The 27,921-nt window shown below is 37.4% G+C and overlaps 1 protein-coding gene across 1 annotated transcript; it reads right to left on the reverse strand.

Annotated features, from left to right (window-relative positions):
* Positions 1-396: 396 nt before the first annotated feature.
* LOC127154151 (NACHT, LRR and PYD domains-containing protein 12) lies at positions 397-27,415 on the reverse strand. Its single transcript, XM_051095559.1, has 12 exons — positions 27,127-27,415; positions 13,136-13,261; positions 12,362-12,469; positions 11,827-11,902; positions 11,427-11,622; positions 8,366-10,238; positions 7,469-7,639; positions 2,056-2,229; positions 1,715-1,885; positions 1,237-1,410; positions 845-1,018; positions 397-571 (listed from the first exon to the last, which is right to left on the reverse strand). The coding sequence occupies exons 2-12, from the start codon at positions 13,192-13,194 to the stop codon at positions 397-399; spliced, it is 3,351 nt and encodes a 1,116-aa protein (XP_050951516.1). The 5' UTR covers positions 13,195-13,261; positions 27,127-27,415.
* Positions 27,416-27,921: the final 506 nt, after the last annotated feature.

Here is a 27,921-nt window from a genome sequence, read left to right on the forward strand (position 1 = left end):
ATGTTCCATGTAGATATTTTGTACATTTCTTACCTTAAATATATCAAAACTTAATTATTGATTAGTAATATGCATTGTTAAGAACCTCATTTGTTCAACTTTAAAGGTGATTTTCTCAATATTTATTTATTTATTTTTTCGCACCCATAGATTCCAGATTTTCAAATAGTTGTATCTTGGCCAAATATTGTTCTATCCTAACAAACCACACATCCATGGAATGATTATTAACTCAGCTTTCAAGTGTTGATTTATGTATGAATATCAATTTAAAAAAAATGGACCCTTATGACTAGTTTTGTGGTCCAGGGTCACATATAATATTTCCATCATCAGCCAGTGTGCATTATTGATCTCACTGCTGTGGTCTTGAGTGTAGCTGTTGGTGAAATGTACTCACTTCAGTATCTTCAGCTCACACACAGGATTTTTCAGTCCCTCACAGATCTCTTTGACTCCTGAGTCCAGCAGACGACTGTTGTTCAGGTTCATCTCTTTCAGGATGGTTTTGGAGGAGAGAACAGTAGCTAGAACTGAACAGCTTTTCTCTGTCAGCTCACAATTATTCAGCCTGAACACAAAAACAGCATTTCAGTCAGGACCACTTTCATCATGTATATTTATTACAGTTATATTGCATACTGTTAGTGTTGGCGGTATCAGCTGATGTGAGCTTGACTGACGTGTTCTGCCTGAACTAATGCAATGCTTGATTATTATTAATGAGCACATATTCAACACACATCAGATCAACAGCTCTTCATATCTGATTACACATGTGACTGACAGTCTTTTAATAATGAATAATCAAAGAGGTTTCAATGTATAAATCATGTTCACTCACATTATTTTCTCCAGTTTGCTATGAGAGTCCATCAAAAGAGCAGAGAGTTTCTCCCCATCCAGATCTCCTAATTTATCTCCACTCAGATCTAGTTCTTTCAGTAGTAATGGACTTTTACCCAGAACTCCAGTGAGATACTCACACGCTTCCTCTGCAGCAGGACTTTTCAAAAACCTACAAGAAACAGATAAGGATTTCACATCATTTATATTTTAGGATTATTTTTTGCCACAAACTCTGTTTTGTGTCTGCTATATTTCTCTGAACTGTTATTTAATTCCAGTTCATGTCATTTCTATTCAACAATGGTGTATTTGACCCTTCTATCTATTTTCATATAGCTGATTTCACATCTGTGGTTCATTTTTAAATATTTTAAGTTATTTTTTCACCTGATGGTTTTTAATGAACAGAGTCCATCCTGTAGTAAATCACTGAGCTCCTTCACTCCCGATTGTCCAGGATCATTTCCTGTGAGATCCAGCTCTATCAGGTGTGAAGGGTTTGATCTCAGAGCTGAAGCCAGAGCTTTATAACCTTCTTCAGTGATACTGCAGTCTGAAAGTCTACAAAAAGACAACACACACACACACACACACACACACACACAAAAACAAGAATTCATTAGCATTTATTAAACTATTAGAATATTAACATTTTCCATCATCTCAAAAAAGCATCTGGTTGTCATTATTTTATAAATGAATCTACACCAACACACCAATTTCACATTATTGACCCATTCCTTGTGACACAGCACCAGTTTACAGACCAGCTGGAGCTTTACATTGATTCATGTTTAGATTAACCAAATTCAGAGTATCTGTATCTGTAATTTAAAAGCGTCTTTGTAACAATGGAAAAACGTACATCAGTCTGTTGAGTTGACAGTGTTTATCCTGCAGTAGAGCAGCGATCTGATTCACTCGTGTGTCTCCTAGTTCATGTTTACTCAGATTCAGCTCTCTCAGGAGTAACAGGTTTTTACCCACAATTCCAGTCACATACTGACAGGCTTCATCTGCAGCAGGACCCAAAAACCTGCAGAAGAGAAGATGAAGAAAACTTTACTTCATAAATACACTTGGTGAAAAACAATGTCTGACTCTGAAACACTGTGAAAGGGATTTACAAACGGTATTAATGAAATGTTGTTTTATAAATAAACTGCCTGTATATAATTTATTTTGCATTATACAATCACATCTCACCTCAGAGTCTTCAGTTGACAGTTTGGATTCTGTAATAAATCACTGAGCTCCTTCACTCCTGATTGTCCAGGATCATTTCCTGTGAGATCCAGCTCTATCAGGTGTGAAGGGTTTGATCTCAGAGCTGAAGCCAGAGCTTTATAACCTTCTTCAGTGATACTGCAGTCTGAAAGCCTAGAACCAGAATGAAAATGTCACATTCAGATGATTAATCAGTTATTCTAGAAATGACCTAAACAATGTAAATCCCTAACAGAATTCTATTTTATTCCTTATACAAATGAACTAAATATGTAAAATATGTAAATGTAATTACAACTGGATATCTATTCAAACAAAAGACAGAACATTAAATTGTCAGACATAATTTCACTGTAGTATCTCCATCTTACAGTCACTTTCCATCTTACAGTCAGCTTTCACTTTCACTTTTATTATTATTATTATTTTTTTTTTACAACCACTTTTCCAATTTTCAAAATTTTAATTTTTCGGTCAAACGTGATTTCCCCAAAAAGAGTTCCACCTCATTAGAATCGTGTCAGGACCCCTCTCTGATCAGTCCCCTTAGAATCATCCGAATATATTTATCTAGAGCCAAACACACTTCATTCAACCAATTTCTGCTCCATGTGTGTTGCTTCTCTATGCCGATAAAGATGTAAAGCACTACAAGAGCTGTCGTGTCTCACAGGACCACGGTGCTACATACTAGTTAAGCAATACAAACATACAACAGTACACGAATAAGAAAAGCAATTACAGAATTACACAACGGTTAACCATTTGACTATACATACTATAAATACTATGATAAATAGTGGACTACACATACAAAACTTTTAGACAACAAAAACTTTACACAAGTACTGTACATGACGTTTTACAAAAGAGACATTTGTACATGAAATTGTGCAAAAGAGATATTTTGTGCATTAAATTGTGCAGAAGAGAGATTTTGAGGGAAGCAGCGCATAGTGCAATGCACAAATAAACATATATAATCCGATTCAGTCTTTGTAGCAGGAAGTGTTTATAGAAAGAGTCTAATGTACATAAGTGTGTTACTACAAGTGGTTTGTATAGCCCACTCACCTGTGTGTAACACACTCAGAATTGCACTTTGAAAGATTGTCAGCAGTTTTAATGAGTTGGGGGGAGGAGGCTGAGGTTTTCATGGTTTCAGAGGGGGACAGGGAGATTGGAGTTAAGGACTCTCACAGCCTGGGGGAAGAAGCTGTTGAGAAATCTGACAGAGCGAGCTTTGATGCTCCGGTACCTTCTACCTGATGGCAGGAGCTGGAAGAGATTGTGGGAGGGATGGGTGGGGTCCTTCATGATGCTAGAGGCCTTGCTGGAGCATTGTGCAAGGAAAATGTCCAGGATGGAGGGGAGAGGGGCACTGATGATCTTTGCGGCTGTGTTCACTGTCCGCTGTAGGGTCTTGCGGTCAGCAGCACTGCAGTTCCCGTAGCAGACAGTGATGCAGCTGGTCAGCACACTCTCAATGGTGCCCCTATAGAAAGTGGTGAGAATGGGTGGAGGGAGACTTGCCCTTTTCAGCCGGCAGAGAAAGTGGAGGCGCTGTTGGCCATTCTTGTTGAGCAATGTGACCTTGGTGGTCCAGGTGAGATTCTCTGTAATGTGCACCCCCAGGAATTCAGTGCTGCTGACTCTCTCCACAGCCAAGCTGTCGATGGTCAGTGGGGGGTGGTCAACAGACATGGTCTTACTTACATTGAGAGACAGGTTGTTAGCGCCACACCATTTAGCCAGCTGTAGTGCGTTTCATTGTTGTTGCTGATGAGGCCTACCACAGTCATGTCGTCAGCGAACTTGATGATGTGATTGGAGCTGAACTTGGCAGTGCAGTTGTGGGTCAGCAGCGTAAAGAGCAGTGGGCTGAGAACACAGCCCTGTGGGGCACCTGTGCTCAGTGTGGTAGTGCTGGAGGTGTTGCGGCCGACACGGACTGACTGGGGTCTTCCAGTTAAGAAGTCCAGGATCCAATTACAGAGAGGAGGTGTTTAGGCCCAGCAGGTTTAGTTTGTGGATGAGCTGCTGAGGGATTATTGTGTTGAATGCTGAGCTGAATTCAATGAACAGCATTCTAACATAAGAGTCTTTCTGTTCCAGGTGGGTGAGAGCTAGGTGGAGAGTGCTGGATATTGCATCACCGTGGAGCGGTTTGGACGGTATGCAAACTGGAATGGGTCCAGCGTGTTTGGGAGACTGGACTTGATGTGATGCATGACTAACCTCTCAAAGCACTTCATCATGATTGGGGTCAGTGCTATGGCATGATAGCCATTCAGACAGGACACAGGTGACTTCTTTGGAGCTGGAATTATGGATGTGGATTTGAGACATGTGGGCACAACTGCCTGGCTTAGCGAGGTGTTGAAGATGTCTGTTAGGACATCGTCAGCTGTGCAGCACATTCTCTTAATACATGGCCAGGTATGTTGTCAGGGCCCGCAGCCTTTCGTGGGTTTATCCTGGATAGGGTCTTCCTTACGTCGGCTGCAGAAAGACAGAGTACCTGGTCGTTTGGAGATGTGTGGAGTTTCTGTGCAGGAGTGTTGTTCTGTATCTCAAATTGTGAGTAGAAGTGGTTGAGTGCATCTGGCAGGGATGTGTCATCGTCACTGACCTGTGGCAGGGGCTTGTAGTCAGTGATGGTCTGAATGGCTTGCCACAGGGACCGAGTGTCTTTACTGTCACTGAAGTTATTGTTGATTTTCTGAGCATATTGATGTTTTGCCTTCTTGATGCCATGAGACAGATTGGCTCTTGCTGTTTTGAGAGCTGCCTTATCTCCTGATCTGAATGCCTCATCTCGGATTTTTAGCAGTCCACGAACCTCTGCTGTCATCCATGGCTTCTGGTTGGCATCTATGCACTTTTTGATGTAAGCAGTCACTGTTTCTGTGTATTTTTGCAGGTCTGTCTGGTTATTGTAGGTGGCTGCCTCTTTAAACATGTTCCAGTCTGTGTCCTGGAAGCAGTCCTGTAGTGCAGAGGTAGCATTGTCTGGCTATACAGTGATCTGTTTTTGAACCGGTTTGGTAAGTTTGAGAAGTGGTCTGTATGAGTACACCAGGTGGTGGCAGGGTTCAGCCCTGAAAGCATTTTTCTCTGTTGTATAAACAAAGTCCAGTGTGTTGTTTCCCCTTGTTGCAAAGTTCACGTGTTGGTAGAACTTTGGCAAAACAGACTTTAAGTTTGCGTGATTAAAGTCACCGGCAATGATGAAAAAGCCGTTGGGGTTATTTGTTTATTGTTCGCTGATGGCACTGTAAAGCTCGCGAAGCGCATCCTTAGCGTTTGCACATGGCGGGATGTAGACCACGACAATAACAATGGCCGTGAACTGCCATGGCAGACAGAATGGCCGACACTTCACAAACATAAACTCCACCAGCGATGAACAGCGTTTTGTCACTACTGCAGCATTGTTACACCATTCCTTGTTGACATACACACACAAGCCTCCCCCGCGAGTCTTACCATACAGTGATGAATTTCTGTCCGCTTGGCAGCAGGTTAGCCCATGCAGCTGAATGGTGGAGTCCGGGGTTGACGTTTAGCCATGTTTCAGTGAAAACAAACACAACAATCCCTTGCCTTGTGCTCTGTGGACCGACTGAGCTGAGTTGGTGTTGGTGTTTGTGTGCGTTGCCGATTTCCAAAAGGCTTTGGCGATCGTAAATCTATTTTGGAGTGCTTTCCCTATGTTTTAGCGGTACATTTACACTGTTTGGAGACAATCGGATGACATTAAAAGACATAAAAGCACTGTCGTTGGGACCCGGAGTAGCCGCTACGTCTGACCGCGCCGCCATCTTGGATCGAAATCTTGGCAACACACTTGGCTCGTCTTGCCTTTCTCTCCCTGAACTCTGTGTATTCTGACTCAAGACAGTTAGGGTATGTCGAAAATCATATTTTCTCCCTCAGCTTCAAAAATCATTTCAAAATCATCCTACATCGCTGCGGAAGTACCGACCCAATCTTTGCAGTGAACATGCAGAGAAGATCAAATACCCTTAACAAAAAAAGGAAAACAGAGATATATAGACAATTTTGAAGTTGAGGGAGAAGATGAGATGGGTGTTGTTCGACATACCCTAACTGTCATGAACCAGAACAAAAACAGTCCAGGCAGAGCATTTAGTATTAACAAGTATATAAATTGTATTATTTTTATTAAAATAACCAATCATAATGCTAGATAAAAGCCTTCTTTCTTGGCTGAGATCGTTTACAACCGCATTTGGGAACCGATTTGATTTTTCCGTGAGTCAGGTAGGCTTTACGAGCCTCAACTGACACAACCTTGATATTGTCGTTTATCATTCACTGTGTACACCGAAATTAATCAAATCAGAATCATTCTCACCAAAGTTTTGGTGCTGCCCTGGTTATTGTTTGTAATTGATGTTTTAATCAGGTTACTTGTCCGGTCAGGCAGGTAAAATTCTCTTTTGAATACCCCTTCACAAAATCCACTTGTCCCAGACAAGCGGACAAGCGTCAGTGTCGAGCCCTGATATATATTATCTGTCCAACTCCACTGCATTTTGTTTATTTAATTATTACTACTATTATTATTATTATTATTATTATTATTATTATTATGCAGAAGTAAAATAAAATAAAAAATGTTAAAAATGTTAAAGAGTATTTAATAATGAACAATTATAATTAGAAAAATAATGTGTAGAGGGCAAGAAAAAACAATTAATACTTTGAAAATACTAAAAATTAAACTGTTGGATGAGAACTGAACTGAGCTGATGATGACATCACTGTTTACTCCACAGCTGCTTTATAAATGAATAAACTCTTAAATTGATGGACTTTACATTTACTGAACCAAACTGAATCAACACTGAACTGATTTTACCTGAATAAAGAATATTTACTTTTGTCTTTTTAGAGTTTCTTTACAGCAGAACTGATTCACTATTTTCTTGTTTATACCTGTAAAGCTGCTTGGAAACTATCTCTATTGTTTTAAACAAAATATAACAATGGTCCCGACATCAAGAGGAAAACTCCAAACGGTATATTTTATCAGTAAATTATTTTTTTCAGTAATAGTCTAAAAACATCTTATCTTAGCTTTTCATATTCAATTATATACACAAACATATATGCATCATCATAAATACAAATGAACCACCAAATGCATGTTAAGTTATATCTACCTTGAACATAACCAAATACATTCTGTAAATGCTATAGCACAATCCATCGGCTTAGGACAGTGGCAATGACAGACTAAATAAAAAAAAAAGAACACTATGGCTTGCATAAACATAAAATCACAACATACAGACTTGTTCATTATCTAAGTCACTTCATATTTTTGTTGAGCTCAATTTTTGTCTGTTGTTACATAACTTACCTCAGTATCTCCAAATGACACTTCATATTTTCCAGTCCGGCACAGAGCAGCTTCACTCCTGAATCCTGCAGATTATTATTGCTCATGTTCAGCTCTTTCAGACTGGTATCTGATCCAAGAACTGTAGCCAGAGCTGAACAGCTTTTGTCTGTTAAGCCACAATCATTCAGCCTATGAGGGAAATAAGATTACACAACAATTAGATTGAATACATTTGCTAAATAAAAATAGTTACTATATTATTTCTTCTGTAGCTTTAATTACAATGAATTATACATTTGAAAGTGCTAGTTCCATGGGTTCAAGGAAAAGCATTACTGAGTGAAGTCTAATAAAACACCTTAACCACTGTGAGCATGTGCTCAACATTGGCTACAATGCACAATGCTGTAAAAACATGTAAAAACACAGTGCTCTTTACAGAGTGTTTTTCAAAAAATATGCACAGGAATGTTTGAATGCAGCTGCCTATCAGTGAGAACCACAATAACCCACTATTTATTACTGGTACTACAGAAAGGCTGGAATTATACATTAAAATAAATCACAAATCACTGGATGGACTGTTGACATTTACTGCATGGACTAACCATCATCATCAAAAATACTTTTCTCATATGTCAAACCTCAGCATCCCTGAACAAAACACTTTCTGCTACTAACATTAATAGTTTCAAGGAGAACAAAACTCTTCATTCTCAGCTAAAGAAAAACACAAGAACATTTACATTTTTAATAATTTTCCAAAGCAGCAAGATTTTTCATGACATGTCTTTGATATATATCTTTCTAATTTTCCAGGACTAAAATCAATAATTATTTTTCCAGGTTTTCCAGGATGCATGGGAACCCTAGATAAATGTATTTTTCAGATGAAACCAAAAATTATCAACTTACAGAGCTCTTTTGGAGGTTTTGATGACTGCCAATAATCTAATGAGACACTCGTCTGATTTCTTGAATTTCTGAAGCTCAAACTCCTCCAGCTCCTCCTCTGAAGTCAACAACACAAAGGTCAAAGCAGACCACTGGGCAGGTGAAAGATCAGTAGATGAGAGACTTCCTTTGCTAAGGTGAGTCTGAATGTCTTTTACCAGAGTTTGGTCATTCAGTTCATTCAGACAGTAGAACAGATTGATGGATCTCTCTGAAGACAGATTAGCTTCAAATTTCTGCTTGATATACTTAACTATTTCCTTTTTGATTTGGTCATTTCCATCCTGCTGTGTCAACAGACCCTGCAAGAGTCGCTGATTGGACTGGAGTGACAAACCAAGGAGGAATCGAAGAAAAAGATCCAGGTGTCCATTATCACTCTCTAGTGCCTTGTCCACTGCAGTCTTGAGCAAATCAATCATGTTTTTTTTGGAGTGGAGTGACAGTCCGAGAAGGAAGTGTAGGAAAAAGTCCAGATAACCACTGCCACTCTCAAGCACCTTGTCCACTGAGTCTTGATCAAACACATATTTCTTGTTGATGTCTAGAAACAGATGTGCATAAAGGGCTGCAATAAACTCTTGAATGCTCAAGTGAACGAAGCAGTACATGGTACCAAGAACAATTCCAGTTTCCTCCTTAAAGATCTGGGTACACATGCCTGAATACACTGATGCTTTATCAACATCAATACCACAATCTTTCAGATCTGTGTCATAGAAGATTACATTGTTTCTTTCCAGCTGATGAAATGCCAGTTTCCCCAGTGAAAGGATGGCATCTTTATCCCAGGAAACATCTGGTGTATATTCTCCATCATACTTTTGTCTGCTCTGCAGGATCTGAAAGCGGAAAAAGTGTGTGTACATTTGTGTCAGAGTCTTAGGAATGTCTTCAGTATTTGATTCCTGTAGTATATTTGATTTGTCAGCAGCCTTATTGTTTTTCACATCATTATTTTTTTTCTCCTGCAAAATGTTCTGGAGAACAGTGGCTGAAATCCAGCAGAAGACTGGGATGTGGCACATGATAAAAAGACTCTTTGATTTTTTAACATGAGCAATGATTTCTTTGGCCAGATTCTCATCTGTGATTCTTTTTCTGAAGTACTCCTCCTTTTGTGCATCACTGAATCCTCGTATCTCTGTCAGACGGTCGATACAGTCAGGAGGAATCTTACTGGCAGCTGCTGGTCTGGTTGTGATCCAGATGAGAGCAGAAGGAAGCAGATTTCCCTTGATGAGGTTTGTTAGGAGAACATCCAGAGAGGCTGGTGATGAAACATCAGACCACGTGTCATTACCATCAAAGTTTAGAGGAAGACGAAATTCATCCAAACCATCAAGAATGAACAGGACTTTCTGGGTCCTTCTTGTAAGGTTCAGTCCTTTTGTCTCTGGAAAAAATTGAGTTATAAGGTCCATCAAACTTAGTTTTTCTTGTTCCTTTAAGTTCAGCTCTCTAAAAGGAAGAGGAAATATGAAGTTGATATCTTGATTTTCTTTTCCTTCGGCCCAATCCAAAACAAACTTCTGTACAGAGACTGATTTTCCAATGCCAGCAACTCCTTTTGTCAGTACAGTTCTGATCCGCTTGTCTTGTTCAGATGTTTCAAACAAATGTTTGCATTGTGATTCATGATGTCTGGAAGCAACTTCAATCTGTCTTACCTCATGTTCAGTACTGACCTGTTCACTACAACCCTGAGTGATATAGAGACCTGTGTAGATGTTATTCAGAAGTGTAGAGTCACCTTGCTTTGCAATTCCCTCAAACACACATTGATACTTCTTATTTAAGCTACATTTTAGCTGATGAATGAAGAACAGCTCATCTAAACACAGGGACAAAAAAAGAAACAGATGTTTTTTTTTCATGTTTGGTATCATTCTAAAGGTCTCTGTGCGATTGGTAAAATGGTCTCAATTTCACAGCAGTCACTTATATTATGAGGAAGACTGAAAACTTTTGTAGAATTGTGTTTTGCTGCTGAGGGGTGTGTTTTCTCCTTAAGGTTTGGTGAGAATCTCCAGCCAGGTGTGACCCTGGGTCACGCAATCTCCTGGCAAACCAAAAGGTCTTTATGTTTTTACAACTGATTTGAAGATTTGTTTGTTTTGGTCTGGGTACATAAGTGAAGTGACAAAACACTACTTTGGGATTCTGTATTCAGAAAAACCCCCACACTGTGTGTGAGAGTCTCTCACATGCTGCTCTGTATCTTTCTGCGGTCAGGTATGCATCTCCCACTCTTAGATTTATCTTTGAGTAATTGAGGTTATGTATTTATTTGAAATGGAACTGAATTTAATTCTGAATTGGATTGTCATTGTTTAATTATGTAATTGGCATAATATATTTTTACTTGACAAATAAAATGTTTTATTTGATTTATTCTGACCTCTTCTGATATCAATTATTACTAATAAATTGCGAGGAGGCTTTTGTTACCGCAAATTACGGCCAAGATAGAGCAAACTGCAGGCTCAGGACTAAATTGAGCAGTAGGCACTTACTTGAGACCTCCTGATTTCTGTCTATCACTGATGTTAGCAAGTTGTACAGGAGAAGACTAAAGCAAACTACACTTTGTGAAGGCAGTATGGCAGCTGTCAAAAAGGTAATAGTCACCTACAGACCTCTGACTAAACATTAGACTGGAGTTTTTGTGAGCGTGATGATCAGCGCAATGGCCACGCCAAGCCTCAAAAAAGACATTAGGTCCCCAATTAATGAATAATTGAAAGTATGGGATTTCCAGAATAATCAAATATATAAATTTACACATAATCGATATTTGTAATCATTGTAAATTAGAGAAAGTGCCTAAATTTAAACAATCACATAAAATTGGAGTCAGATTAAACATGGAGCTAGATTAAAATTGAAACTAAATCCTGATAAATTAAGTGAACTTTGCAAAAGTGCTGTGAAAAGACCGAACATGCTTTAAACCTTCAACCAGACCACTGGACTCCGCATTTGGGCAAGTGGATGGATCCTTACACCACGAGTCTCTTACCTTCTAAAGTATCAGCAGCTTCATCTTGCTTCATCTCTCTCAGGAAGTAGAGTGTGAGATCAAGAGCTGCTTCTTTGATACTGCATCTGTTCTCATTAAAATCCTTCACAAAGTTTTGTACATCTTCTTCTTGTAATATTTTCTTAAACTTTTCCAACTCATTCTTCAGAAAAGTGATAATTTTGTTTTCAAGACCCTAAAAAAGAAAAAAAACAAAACACATTTTTTTCTAAAAGCAAAGAAAAATACATTTTCCTTTCCCATTTTTATCTGTTCCTAAAAGAATACATAAATGATCAAGATAAAACAGAAATCAATTCTTGCATATTCTTGCAAATGTTGTTCAGTAAACTATTTGTTTATTATAAATGTAAACATTATTGAAAATGTGTTTTCCTACTTGGAAGATCCATGGGAGATTGTCTTTGAAATTCCTGTGAGTCTGGACGTCTGAATCTAAGGTCTCAGATTGAACCCTATTAGTGAACAAAATTAAGTACTGCATTTCAGGGAAATTATTAGAAAACTAGATTGCAAATTTCTTTCTTCTTTTTCTTTTTTTTTACAAAGACAGAGAGCAATAGCTGTTTAAGTTCACACTGTTAAAGTATAGGATCTATTTAAGTATACATTTAGGTAAATATTATATCTCATTTTAATCTTCTTTGCTGTTGCTATTACACAATGTACTTCAGTCTGATTTATAAACTTTTAATGTTGTAAATGGACATTAATATACAGATATAGCCATGCATTTGTTCTTCTATGCCTATGTTTAGTTGCATGATCTACTTTATTTTCAACAGTGAATTTATGCCTTGTAATGGCTGCCTGTATAATTGTATTATTGGAAAGAAGCTCCAGACAGAGTTCAATAAAGGTCACCATACATTGTCTTCAGTGAAATTAGCTAATAGAATTATATAATGTCATACCTTTCAGGAGATGCTGTTTTTTTCTCACTTAAGTTTGGTAGCACAACTTCTTTTGACAAGTCACTCTTCACAGACACAGAGCTGGACACATGTGAGTCTGATCTTACACTAATGACACAAAGAACAGAGAAAAACTATAGTAGATACTTCAGTCTCATTTGAAAAGATTTTATTTGCCAAATGAGAGTTTGTTTAGTTCAGTTTAACACAAACTAATTCACTAACTCATAAGGCCTGCTATAAAGGAATCATCTAACAGTCAAGTGAAGCGCTGCTTTCTCATCCTGCACAATTTCTACTTCACTAAAAAAAGACAACTGACTTAGACAACATCTGTAGCAATGAATATAATGAAAAATGAACTGTGTACAGTGAACAAGTCTGAGAAAGACACACAAATCTTTTAATTTTCCCTCTATATATATTCACAAATTCACACTGTAAGAGTTTGATGTATTTCTTTTATTATTAATTTAAATTAAATGCAGTCTGTCAATTATTTACACTTAATACACAATAAACATGCAACCCCAAACATGTAATGCAATCAAATTTGTATGATGATTTATGGATGAGCTGTTGATGTCATTTCTGCAGGTTCTGATAGGTCAACAGTACAGATAATTTTAGCAACATACAAACATGGTGTTCTTTTCCACAAATGTGGTTGTTTGTAGACAGTATCTTGGAGAAACTAAATTTCATTCATGGCAATAGTGAGAAAAAGACTCCATCACTGATGAGGTTATTATCTAAAAACGGACTCAATCTTACCTCTGTTTCTGTGAGAAACTCATCTCAGACGAAGAGTCCTTTCCTCGCTCCTCTGACATACTGCAGATAAACTGATCAACACTGAGATCTTTGTGTCCCTGAAGACGATCAGATGCTCATCATGACCTGGACATGACAATGTGTCACTAAGATCAATATCATGATAGTTCAGAGGAATAAATGATGAAGAAAAATAACAAGTGCTGAATGTTTATCAAACAATCAATATAAAAATCCATGTAATTGGTGTCATAATCTCTTCAGATCACTCACAATACATGCCTTTATTTATATGTGTGTGTGTGTGTGTGTGTGTGTGTGTGTGTGTGTAAAAACCATATAAATGAATTAACCAATTTAACTACATTACATAATACTATAAAACCAATACTACAATGTTCAGAAAACATCCCTGTTATTGCACAAGGCCTCATTTTTGGAATTAGCCTTTTATGTGTTTTATAATAATTTTACAACTTTTAATGTCTGCAATATAATATATATATAAATCCATTAAACGACAACACCATTTAAGGTAAAGGTATCAAAGCAAATGTAAAAATATGTAAATACATTTTTATACAGTACCATTTCAAGTCAAGTTTTACTGTCATTCTGCTACATGTGTGGACATATAGTGGAACGAGATGTCGTGTCTCGCAGGACCACGGTGCTACATACTAGTTAAACATTATGCAAACATAAAACAGTACAAGTATAAGAAAAGCAATTATAGACCTATACAACAGTTAACCATCTGACTATACATGTACTATAAATACTATAACTACAATAAATAGCTGGCTACATATACACAAACTGAGACTAAAACAAAAACAAAAAAACCTTTACATAAGTACTGTATATGAAGTTTTACAAAAGAGATATTTGTACATGAGATTGTGCAAAAGAGATAATTTGTGCATTAAATTGTGCAGAAGAGAGATTTTGAGGGAAGCAGCACAAAGATTCATAGAATCACAAATACACATATATAATCCTATTGAGTCTTTGTAGCAGTGTTTATAGATATTAAGTGTCTAATGTACATAAGTGTGTAACTACAGGTGGTTTGTATAGCCCACTCACCTGTGTGTAACACACTCAGAATTGCACTTAGGAAAATTGTCAGCAGTTTCAATGAGTTGTGGGGAGGCTGAGGTTTTCATGGTTTCAGACGGGGGACAGGGAGAAGTCACCAGGGAGACACAGGTGACTTCTTTGTAGGGCTGTGAACGATTAATTGCGATTAACTGCATACAAAATAAAAGTTTGAGTTTGTCTAATATATGTTTGTGTACTGTGTACAGGGGCGGATCTACCGGGGTGGCATGAGGTGGCAACTGCCGCCCTAAGAAAGAGCTCTGCCACCCCACCTGCCACCCTAGAATTATAACAGAATAAAATATAAATATAAGCAGTGTTTCATGTGCTTCCTTTCCTCAGCGGCGATGACAGTTTAAGGCAAAATAATGGCAAAAACACGTCTTTCAATAAACTGTTCACGATTGTTGCACGCGCACGCAGCGCGCTCGGTGTAGTCGGCTTCATTAACAAATGACTCTTGTGAACCGGTTCTTTTTGAGTCAAAAACACAAAGCGCGGCCCAGTTCACTTACGAATTGTTCTTATATTTGTTCGTAAATCAGATAATAATTACTGCTTCTCAGCTAGCTCGTCCTTTGAGAAATCTAAATCCCATCCGACAGGCCCGGATTGGCTAATCGGGAGGACCGGGAGAATTCCGGATGGGCCGGTCCGTTTTTTGGCCGCGAGGGCCGGTGTCCCTAGCTGACTGCACTCACAGCGGTCGCACTTTTTATTTATTTATTTATTTATTTTTTTTTTTTTTTACCATAGCCTCACTCTTTTTATTCATTATTTTACCGCAGCTCCACTCTTTTTATTTATTTTCTCGCAGCCCCATGAGCAGAATGCAGCCTGCAGGTTAATGATGACGTAATTATCATTACTCCCCCGACAGCGGCACCTTGCACAAAAGCAAAATAAGTTGTTAAGAGATACGAGAGAGATGAAAAATGAATAATTAAAAAGCGCAAAGGTGGCGCTGAAAAGGCCAGAATTAAAAAAGAGAAAACTCTAGAAACTGACGCGGCCAAATGTACTAAGCTGAGTACATTTTTCGTTAAAACCAAGTTGCTATTAACTCTGTCCATCACACCAGTAGCCTGTGAGAGAAGTTTTTCAATAGTGAAATTCGTAAAAAACAGGCTCAGAAGCACTTTAACCCAGAAGAACCTTGAAACATTCATGCTCATGTGCACTGGGAAAGAAATTCTCATGTCTTTGGACAATGACACGGTGATAAACAAAGTTGCAGAGACCAGTACACTGCTCAGGCGTTTATTAATGTTTTAGGGTTGGCCATGTTTCCTTGAATACGCACTTATGCAGAGAAAAAAAAGATGAAGCCATCATTAGAAAGTAATACTGTGGTTAAAAAAAGTCTTGCAGATAACAGTGCAATACTTGTTTTATTCTTCATTTGTGTTTAAGGACTAGATATCTGTGAACAATTTTGCACAGAATATATATTCAGATATTGCAGAAAAGGACATTGTGATGTTTTAAAGAACAGTGTTGGAGATTTACCCTTTAATGTTCTCATATTTATGAAAAAAATATTTGAAGTTATAAAGCAGCTGTTTCCTTGAAAAAGACATGATAGTGTCATTAGAAAGTTTAATACATTTTATTTTAATCTTTATTTTATACATATAGCTTAATATATATTTGTATTTATTTGATATTTTTTCATTTCAAGGTTTGGATATTTATGAGCACTAATTCTTACAGAAAATAGATTCTGATACTGTTAAACATTACATTGTGTTAGTTCAAATAAATCTTCACTGTGAAGCAACTGAATTGGAAATGACGTTATTTTAATATAGTCAGTCGTGAACTAAAGTGGGCCAGTCTAAGGCTTGAAACTCCAGGGCTGAAAAGGAGTCCTACTCCGGCCCTGCCGTCCGATGTCTGAGATTCATTGTTTGTGATCCGATTCTCAGAGCGCTCGCTCCACTTTCATCATGGATATTTTTGCCAATTCTGACGAAACAATAACATGAAATCAATAAGATGATGCCGATCACGGAAACTGATAGCAGAGGTAGGAATCTAGTCGTATTGCAGTTTTCTCGATTGTTAACAAGTATAAATTCCTGTGTTGATTCGTTCATTTCTCTCCTCTCTCCGTTGTTAGGATGCACAGATTCTGATTGGTGTGTCATCAGTTTCGCTAATGTTTAACATAGTTTAACTCATTGTTAAACTTTTTGAGAAATGTCTTTGTTTTGTGAACTGAATGAATGGTTCGGGAAAATGTACCAACTAAAATCAATTACACATACAGTACATTTACAGTTTACAGTACCAGTACATCAGATGACATTTCACTACTTTATATGTACAGTAAAGTGTAGCACATGTTGTACAACTTCAAACGTGTGACTGTTGAATTCTGATTTGTAACATTTGTAACATCTGATTTGTGTCTGTTTTTTTGTTTTGTTTTGTTTTTTGTTTTTTTGTTTTGTTTTTTACAGTATGTGCATTTTTGCACAACTGAGAAATGACTGCCTAGAGATATAGCTAGTCTTCTGTCAGGAGACCAAGAAATAGTATTGTATACTGTAATGAAATTTGGCCAATGTGTAGAGGATGCCAAAATAATAATAATAATAATAATAATAATAATAATAATAATAATAATTTCTGGTCTGTATTGTGGTATTGTGGCATACCAAGTTCATATACAATTCTTTGGTATTTGAACTTTTCTAGTGCTTTTTATCTACTGCAAGATTACTTTACAGTAGTAAAATAAAAATCATTTTTTCCCCAAAAGTTAAATGTTGATTTGTGCAGCTGTATCTGTTTTTCTGTTAGAGTGTTATTGATCTCATGAGTGTTCACTGGTAGGAATGTCGTCTGTATATTTGAATTGTGTGCAAGCATTTAAGAACACCTGTGATGACTAGATTGAAAAGTTTGAAAGACAAATGTATGCTGGCTTGTCTTAAAATCTTGTTTAAAAACATTAATAGTTTGGTCAGATGTTCTAGATGTTTGCTAAAGGGTTGCTAGGATATTCTGGGTGGTTGCTAGGCCCTTGCTATGCAGTTGCTGGGGTGTTGCTAGAGTATATGGTTGATAGTGTGTTGTGGGTGATTACAGACATTCCCATCTCTGTTAATAACAGAAAATCAAAACATTGTTTTCAAAACTGATCCAGTTTCAGTGCTTTGATATTATTGTATGTCAGGAAATTCAAACGTTTTTGTTGCTTTTAAACTTGCACTAAAATGTGATTTATACCATCTAAGTAGCCTATGTAATTGTAATAAAACTGCATGTCTTATTTAGTGATACAAGTTCGGAAACACTCATAACCTGTTTTTATGCACGTTTTTTATGTTGTGTATTGACTTGGTTCCATGATGGATATTGAAATGTTATTTATTTTTTTATTTTAAACAGTATAGATGATTACCTTATGGTAATGCAATATTTGTGAACACAGCTGTGTATGTCAGACTATAAATCCCCTAAAACTATGCATGGGGGCTTACTTTGGTGTTGCCACCCCTCATAGACCCCATGCCACCCCTTTGCCACCCTAAAAATTATTTTCTAGATCCGCCCGTGACTGTGTACAATTATTATGTATATATAAATACAAACACATTCATGTATATATTTAAGAAATATTTACAAGCATATGTATTTATTATAATTTTTATATAAATTATATTATATATAAATAAAATCATTTCGTATATTAATAACATATTTCTCATATATATTAGGGCTGGGCGATATGAGCAAAAATTCAAATCTTGGTATTTTTAGGAGGAATGACGGTATAGGATATATATCCGGTATTTTTCCATAAATGGTTACTTGAGAGTCAAAGCCTTTATTAAACCTTTATTAAACAGTTTTTGAGCCAAATGTAATTCAAACAGGGGTTTCCCTCCCTGTTTACAAATAAACAGCTGCACAAAATCGTTGATAAATAAAATACAGTACATGTTGTTTCTCCTGCTTAACACTATAAGCTGCACAACATTTCAAATTATAAAAAAAAAATGTTTGATAAATAAATACAGTAACAGGGGCCGGTTGTAAGACTAAGCTGGGTAAGCTTTGAACTGGGTAAGCCGTTGCACCATCTCGGCGTAGTGCTACGTCTGAGACTAAAGGTAGGCGTAAAGTGAAAAGTCACGATTTGCTCGGACATGATTCGTTTTTAATTACCTATTGCAGATGCCAACTGTAACGTTTATGGTCTTTTCGGGTAGGATAATGTGGCCTATAAGCAATTATTCTAAGGAGGGGTAAGCAACACATGAAAGCAACGCGCAAACTTTGCGCAAGAGTTATAAAAGTGAAAGTAAAAAAGAAACTACGGCTAACACTGAAACAACACAAATTCTCTGAAAGACAACATGAGACGAATCTACTTTACTAGAGTTGGGGTACTCGGACTCGTACTGGGACTCGAGTCCGGTCTCGAGTACAATTTTTAGGCGACTCGGACTTGTCACGGACTCGGATGCATTTTTACTCGGACTTGACTCGGACTCAAGCCTTTTCGGACTCGGAAAATAGAGACAGTTGACGGAAATGTCACTGACTCGATGCATTATCACGAAAGTGTTGTCCAGTAGCTACTTTAAAGCCGACGGGTTTATGTGCGCACTAGAGATGCGCGGATGAGCTCAAACGTCACCCGAATCCGCAGCTTATCCGCCCGCCACCCACCCGCACCTGTTTTTTTCTCTGATTTAGATAACAGCACCCGATCGTCGTTTACGATTATTAAGTCATAATTTTGCATGATGATGGTTCATTTTTAACAGCAGATTGATTCAGCTGATCTGCACATCGCTGCACACTCATATAAGCTTAATCGTTCGTGCTTTTAAGCCAAATCCGCGCTAAAAGAATAACGTTAACTGACATCTGGACGTGACTCTCAGCAATCTCTGATGAAATCGGTTGGTGTTTGAACGCCTACTGGATCTTTGAACAAAAGATTACAGAGGCTCACCCAGTTTAAGAAATTTCAGATCATAAAAATCTATTTATTTTCATTTTTAAGGTATTGTTTTCGTTATAGTGTACTGATTCAAATTAGTACTCAATAATAATGGTTAATTTTACAACTCTGCAAATCTGGTGCTGGAGCGGACGGAGCGGGCGCATCAGGCGCAATCATCAAACATTTCAAAGGAAGCCGGCGCCACATTCTCTACCTTTACTATGTGCTTTGAGCGAATATTTGCATTTATTCACATACGATTGAATTAGAAATGGTGGCCTGTAATGATTTTGGCTAATTTAGGACACTACTGAATGATGCGCATCAGAGGGAATTTAGAAGTGGGTACACACAAAGCCGACTGATAAAGAAATGGGTATCCGCAGATACTGCACTACACCACTAAATATTACCCTACTCAATAGCATTAACACAGGCGTAACTCCCTTCAAACTTTATCTGGAATGTCTTTTTTCTGTCACAACTTCTCGAACAGGTGAACACACAGACACACACACACAAATGAAATCGTTTGCCTGAAAGAAGTATTTAGAACAGGTTCATATTTTAGAAAATGTAGTTAATATTTGCCTCATTATTGATTCATCTCATCCACCCGCGACCCACCCGCAAATAATCAGAATGCATTTTTTTTTTATTATCCGACCCGTGGACTATCCGTAGCGCCCGCGGATATAAACCGCCATCCGCGCATCACTAGTGCGCGCACACTCAAAGCGCGATCACAGAACGCGCCTCTCAGTCAGTGTGCTAATGTAGAGTTCTCTTTCACTTCTAATAGGGTCTGTTATTGCAACACACATGCTCGTATTGGAGACTATTCATGTAAATGAAGTCGGTTTTGTCTTAAGTAAACCTGAATAGGAGAAACACTGATGCGTCAAAATATTTGATCTGTGCGTCAGATCTTAAAGAGACAGCAGCGTAAACCTGCAGCCGCAGACCACATCATAAATATCAAACAACAAAAGAAAAAGAGAAAATCACTCACTGTTCTTGACTGAATCACTTATTAACTGTAATAAGAATTATCTTTAATGTATACAGTGAAGATTTTGCAGTGTTTTATTTTAACATTTATTACTTCATGAAATATCTTTAGTCTATTTCTGTAATAGCCTTTAGATAGACCTACATAAAAAAAAAAAAAACTTACAAAAAAACTACAATTCTATTTAAAAAAAAAAAAATTCTATTTTAAAAAATATTATTTCATTCGTATTTTTTATGAATATATGTATTAATACTTTTGCTTGTAAGTAATAATTGGAGTGTTTACTTGCCTTGAGCTCAAGAATGTTTTACTTAAATTAGTTGATTAGTTTTTTCTGTATTGAAATTATTATTTTTTAAACATGATGGCAGTTTCTAGCGTGAAAGAAAACTAATTTTTATAACATCTGTGCAGCAACAGTTTTTATGGTTCCAAAACCATCTTGGGTGTGCATGATTTTCTAATAATTAAATGGCCCATCATCAATTATTCCTTATATAATGTAATTTATTGTAATTAATGTAATTATAAATGCATTCAAAAATAAAACAGGTGCGAGTTTGCTGTGACTTATGGAAAGTATATGTAGGGCTTTATACACAGTGTGTGTCATTGTAAAGACTAGGTTTATCCCTCCCAGCCTCATTTTCATTCAAGAAAAAAAAAAAAAAAAAAAAAGTAATATACAACCCAAAACACACACAGCCACAATCAGAAATAAAAGAGGTGCATTTTCTGCTCTTAAGGTCCCGTTCACCAAGATACTCCTACTCCTTTACCCCCACCCTTGAATTTATACATTTACTACATTGATGAATAAAGTCAAGTCCCACCCTATAATTTTTCACATTCTAAAACCTGTTTCACTCTGAAATATGTCACATTACATAGATCACCCATAACTTCTGTTACATGACTTTAAGTTTGTTAAGCAGAGCATGGACACTTGTGAGTTGTGAAATCAAAAATCAAAATGGCAAGATCTACTAGAGGTTTGCTTTTTTTACATTTCAATTGACATTGTGTTTTTCTAGTTGTAAAGGTTAATAACAGGGGTGCCCAAACTCAGTCCTGGTGCTTGATTTAGCTCCAACTTGCCTCAACACACCTGCCATGGGGTTTTCTAGTATGCCTAGTAAGAGCTTGATTAGCTGGTTCAGGTGTGTTTAATTGGGGCCGGAGCTAAAATCTGTAGGACACCTCCCTCCAGGACCGAGTTTGGGCACCCCTGGGATTAAAACAATGTTAACATACTGACAAACAGTAGTGTTTCCTTGGACTCGGACTCGGCCCTTTGGGACTCGGACTTGAGTCCGACTTGGCCCACGACTCAGACTCGTCTCGGACTCGATTGGTAAAAGACTCGGACTCGACTCGGACTCGACTTAGGTGGACTCGAACCCAACACTATACTTTACCATGCTGATAACGATATATAACGGTCTTAAAGTATCCCCTTAATATTTCTATTCGACATCTTGCTGGGACAGTATAAATGCTTGAAAATACTTAATGTCTTTAATTCGTCTCCTCATTTGCCACGTGCCTGCCATCCAATAACTGCAGTAAGTTTTGTGCTTACTTTTTAATCAGAAATAAAGTATCAGCTTTCAAATTCTGTCAATTCTATCACAAACTCTACAATTTATAAATGTGGTTTTCAGCCACAGAAAGATGTCAAGAGGCTAAAATGCACAACTTTCACGTAAATTCACATTTACCTCAGGAAAGATTCGTTGTACATAAACTCGATAGCAAGAAAAAAAGATATAGAAAGAAGCATTGTATTACATTCATTATATTAACCTGTCGCCTTTATTTTTAGTGTTAGTCTGAAAAATTATGTCATGGGAATGTGCAGGGAGACCTCAGATACTAAAACGCGGACATTAGAATATATTAAGTTAATACAAATATTTCACGATGGCTTCACTTGTTATAATGTCTTGAGCAATTCAGTTTTATATTAGTAGCGTGGGTGTCGTCTCAGCTGTCACTGCGGGAGAATGTGGGAGGAATACTCCTCTACGCCGGGAGTAGTTGCGCCTGGGGGTAGTTTTAGCTGGTGCAACAGGTGTAAATATTTATCGTAAAGTTGGACTTTGCAAAGCCCAGCGTATGGCTTACACCCAGCTTTTTTACGTCTAGCTGGTGCAACCGGCCCCAGTACGTTTTCTGTGTTCTGCATGAACGCTGCATGTTCCTCCATGTCGCGTGCTACCTTGGAGTAGTCTGTTTCGTGCAGAACGCGCACGCGCATGTGTGGCCTCAAACCATATCGATATGAATGATATTGGATAATCCCGCATCACGTTGGGGAATCATATCGATATCTCCCCAGAACTCAATATACCGCCCAGTCCTAATATATATACACATTAATTTGTGTGTATTTAAATATACATAATAATTGCACACATAACACACACATATATTAGGCAAACTTAAACTTTTATTTTGTATGCAATTAATCGCGATTAATCGTTCACAGCCCTACTTCTTTGGAACTGGAATTATGGAGGTGGATTTGAGACACGTGGGGATGACTGCCTGGCTCAAAGAGGTGTTGAAGATGTCTGTTAGGACATCCGTCAGCTGTGCAGAACACTGTCTCTCAGTACACGGCCAGGTATGTTGTCAGGACCCGCAGCCTTTCGTGGGTTTATCCTGGATAGGGTCTTCCTTACGTCGGCTGCAGAAAGACAGAGTACCTGGTCGTTTGGAGATGTGTGGAGTTTCTGTGTTGTTCTGTATCTCAAATTGTGAGTAGAAGTGGTTGAGAGCATCTGGCAGGGATGTGTCATCGTCACTGGCCTGTGGCAGGGGCTTGTAGTCAGTCATGGTCTGCATGGCTTGCCACAGGGACAGAGTGTCTTTACTCCAACTGAAATTATTAATTTTCTCAGCATATTGATGTTTTGCCTTCTTGGTGCCATGAGACAGATTAACTCTTGCTGTTTTGAGAGCTGCCTTATCTCCTGATCTGAATGCCTCATCTCGGATTTTTAGCAGTCCACGAACCTCTGCTGTCATCCATGGCTTCTGGTTGGCATCTATGCACTTTTTGATGTAAGCAGTCACTGTTTCTGTGTATTCTTGCAGGTGGCTGCCTCTTTAAACATGTTCCAGTCTGTGTCCTGGAAGCAGTCCTGTAGTGCAGAGGTGGCATTGTCTGGCCATACCGTGATCTGTTTTTGAACTGGTTTGGTAAGTTTGAGAACTCCCATGGCAGACAGAATGGCCGACACTTCACAAACATAAACTTCACCAGCGATGATTAGCGTTTTGTCACTACTGCAGCATTGTTACACCATTCCTTGCTGATATACACACAAGCCTCCCCCGCGAGTCTTACCAGACAGTGTAAATCTCTGTCCACTCGGCAGCATGTTAGCCCATGCAGCTGAATGACGGAGTCCGGGATTTTGTCGTTTATCCATGTTTCAGTCAAAACAAACACACAACAATCCCTTGCCTGATGCTCCGTAGACCGACTGAGTTGAATTACATCCAGTTTATTTTCCAATGAGCCAACATTTGAGAGCATGAGTGCTGGAAGAACTGGTCTTGTGGGGTTAGCCCTTAGCCTCGCTCTTACACCTCCACGCTTACCGCACTTCGGTCCTCTCTCGCACCGCCGGTGGCGCCGCTTTGTGCATGTAGCGTCAATACGAGAGGTTGCAGTATACAAAGGCCTCGAAGCTTCTCAATAGCTGCCGGCAACAGTTGGTGTTTATGTGCGTTGCCGATTTCCAAAAGGCTTTGGCGATCATAAATGTGCTTTGGAGCATTTTCCCTATGAAATAGTGGTAAATTTACACTGTTTGGACACGAACAGATGACATTAAAAGGCATAAAAGCACCGTCGTTGGGACCCGGAGTAGCCGCTGCGTCTAACCGCACTGCCATCTGGAGTACTCAAAGATATCAAAACTCAAAGATATCAAAGCTAAAGATATCAAACTTACTGTAAACTTCTCTGAACATTATTCTGCATGATGCACGTTCATTTTTTAGACAGTCCTGGAACCACTTTAAATCTATTATGCTTAAACACAACTTCAGCTAAAGGAGTCAAACCAATTTTATATTACCAGTTCTAAATCACTCATTTGTCTTGATTAATAAATGTACAATTATATTATATACAGATATATTATTTTGTGTTATTTTGTAGTTTATTGGATTTTTTGGGTTCAGTACAATAGATGAAAAAAAGAGCAAAATAATAATATAAAAACATGCCTTGTGCATCATAAGGAATATAATTTAAAGAATCAGAAAAACAATGAACTTTGTTTACAGAGACAGGGAAATTGTTTTGCTGACAATGTTATTTAGTGCAGAAAAAAATAAAAAGGTACCAACATATTGTAAGTATAAATAAAAGAATACTATATTTTACTATATTTTATTAATACTATAATAAAATAATACTAATACATACGTTCCCAAACTTTTTCTGCCGGGCAGATGTGTCAAGTAGCCGTAAGATAATTTCACAGTGGGGTCTTGTATCACCCTGAAAATGTTTCTTTTTTTCATAAAAATCTAGGGATATACCGAAATTAAAATTCTTGGCTGAAACTGCTTTGTAATAATTATTTATTATTTTATTAATTAATATAGTCGTTTTGTTAGACTTTTTAATTGAACTCAATAATTTTACTGAGTAAAATTTTTTTTTTTTTTTTTTTTTTTTTTTTTTTTTTTGCTAATTATCAAAATAATGTATAGTCCTACAAAGCTATTATCATCAGAGCATGTGAGCAGAGCAAACCGTGAGGAGAGGGTCGCGTCATTTTACCAGAGTTGTCCAGTACAGTAGTACTACAGCATGTTACAGCACAGTATGCATTGCTATTGCAAACAGGAACAAGTATACATAGAAATATTCTGTCGTTATTTGAGCGGTCCTTGTATTTTCGTTGAGCATAAGCGGTACACGAGTGGATCATTCATATGGGTCGTGAGCAACTCAACGGAGCGCACATTCATAGAGCGGAATATTGAGCGGAGCGCCACGCATTGAACGGTGTGCGTTGAATACTGCTGGACTGCGCGGCACATATTTTCGGCCGTTTATCTTTTTCAAATTTCTATAAAAATAGGCTGTACACTAGCCTTGCAGCGCCCCCCTTATCATAACTCTAAGGGGGTCGCGCCCCCCAGTTTGAGAACCACTGCTTTGGATCGTTTGTCTCTCTCCGCCATCGTCACTGCATAAGCGCGAGCTCTCTCATGTTGTGTGCGCAAGCTCTGTGTACTGTGGAACAGACTACATTTCGTGCGTGAGATTGCAAATAACGAATAACGAATATTATCGCAAATTACAAAAGGCTGGTCAGGTAAAATATGCTAGGTAATGTTTATTTAGCAATAATAAATTGGAAATTTATTTTTAAAATTTCTCCAGTACCGACAGCAGAACCGTTAACGTCAGAGCTTATGGATACTTCGGTCTTTTATAATTAGGCACCGGGACCGATTAAGTACCGGGTTTAGGTACCCATCCCTATATATAATGTTCATATTAAAATAAATTTTCAGATTTTTAGAAGCTTTTGCGTTCTAATCTATATTAGTATATTTGTAGTCATGCCTATTTTGCATTTTCAATATTTACCTTCTTTAAAGTGGTTTTATTTTTGCTTTATAATATAATACATAATATTATAAAGTGTATAATATATACACCTTGAAGAAGGTAAATATTGAAAATGCAAAATAGGCATGACTACAAATATACTAATATAGATTAGAAGACGCAAAAGCTTCTAAAATCTGAAAATTTATTTTAATATGAACATTTCTATACCTTGACAAAGGCTTTCTGCCGAAACGTGGTTAATTAAATAAAGACGTTTATTTGCAAGTGTGTGTGTGGTTGTATGTCCTCTCCATGCAAACGCACCTTTTATAACATATCAGTTAAAGATACTAAACATTTATTTTTCTGTTGACCTTTGTCTATTTCATGTTGGGTTGACTTTAAAATAGACAACAAAAAAGTTAAACAAAGCCCTTAATTTAGAACCTCATTATATTTTACTTTGCTTTCAAAACCCATCTATTTCTGATAAAACAAAATTATATTATTAATCTGTTAATTATCTTAGTCTTAGTAAAGTATTTGTATATTTATAAGCTATATTTATAGGTTATATATATACTACTGTTCAAAAGTTAAACCTAAGGGTACCACACCAGTGAAAGTGTTGTATCCGTTTTTCAGAGATTATACGTTTATATTCAGCTCTTTAATTTTAATGGCAAATAAAATAAAATACTGATTGCCATTAAAGTGAAAGTACTGTACATAAACATGGGAGCGTGACACAAACGCTCATTTTAGAGAAACAATTCTGATGGCATTTAAGGACTTTTCTATTTCAACTAGTTCCTAAAATGAGGTCTTGATTTTATAGTATCGTGTCACGTAGTTTAATTGTTTAATTCATTTATAGGATCTATTTATTTATTTAAGCCTTGTGCAACCTGAAGGGCATATGTTCATGTCTGACTTAACTTGTGCTCAAAACACAACAGGCACAAAGAGTTTAATTGGTATGAAACCGAATGTCTAGTGAATGTCAAACAAACTTTTCCGCAATATTTATATTTACATGCACATTACTATGCAGCAATTTTCGAAACATTAAGTTTAAAAGAATATTCATTTGTTGCTCTGTTTTATCGACCTCTGGACCCGGAAGAACAGGTTTAATCACAGAATACTTTCGGCCTCGCGTCTTAAAATGGAACAAGGGCAAATGAAAAAATAACCCTTTTAGAATTATTTTAATGCTACATTTTTACAGACTTGTAAAGAAATGACGCTAACATATAGCTATGAAATATGTTATTCTCCTAAATAACTGTAATCGTGAAAGTATTCAAACTTACTTGCATTAGTACAGACGATCTTGTGCTGTAGGAACAGAATCCAGAAATCGAAAACAATTTCGATTTGTGATCGCTGTTAAACACACCTGTGCGATCTTCAAGATTGATGTTTGTCACATGATACGAATCAAAGTCCAGTTAACAACAGATCTAGTGCATCAGCGCCACCAACTGGACAGGAATGTGATGCACAAACACACCTGCTTTCTCCTTCTTCCTTCGAACTGCAGATCACAAACTAAAGTAGTGCTGTTTCTTCCTGTTCTCCCTCTCCTGCAGATAATGCACAATCTTCTCGATTCTCCTCGTTCTTGTAAATGTGTGAACTTTAAAGGTTTAGTTGAATAATGACAGACAAATCATATTAAATAATCCAAGCCAAACATATAAATCTGAATAGTCATAATTATTATATAACAGAATTATATACAGTCCTATTTTTATTTGAAGAAATTTCATCACATTCCTTTCATTCTAGCAATAGCCTATGATTTCTTTCTGTTCGCCTGTAGGTTATGATGAATAATTAAGATATATGAAAAGTATGATTCATTGTATTAGTTCAGAACTCAATTAATTATAATGAACAACAAATAGAAAATGGCCAGTTATTTTCATCTTATTTTCTGAATTTACCATTTCTGTTCAGTTTTACAGGTTGCTGTGATGTAGATATATGTGTTTTTCACAATCTGCCATTTAAGGTATAAATAGTTTTTGCTATGGAGGAGGCTCCTGAATATTAGCTCTCTCCCATCCAGACTCCATCTCCCATTACCCCTCATACCTGGCACT

Source organism: Labeo rohita, chromosome 22, assembly GCF_022985175.1.
Source record: "Labeo rohita strain BAU-BD-2019 chromosome 22, IGBB_LRoh.1.0, whole genome shotgun sequence".
NCBI lineage: Eukaryota > Metazoa > Chordata > Actinopteri > Cypriniformes > Cyprinidae > Labeo > Labeo rohita.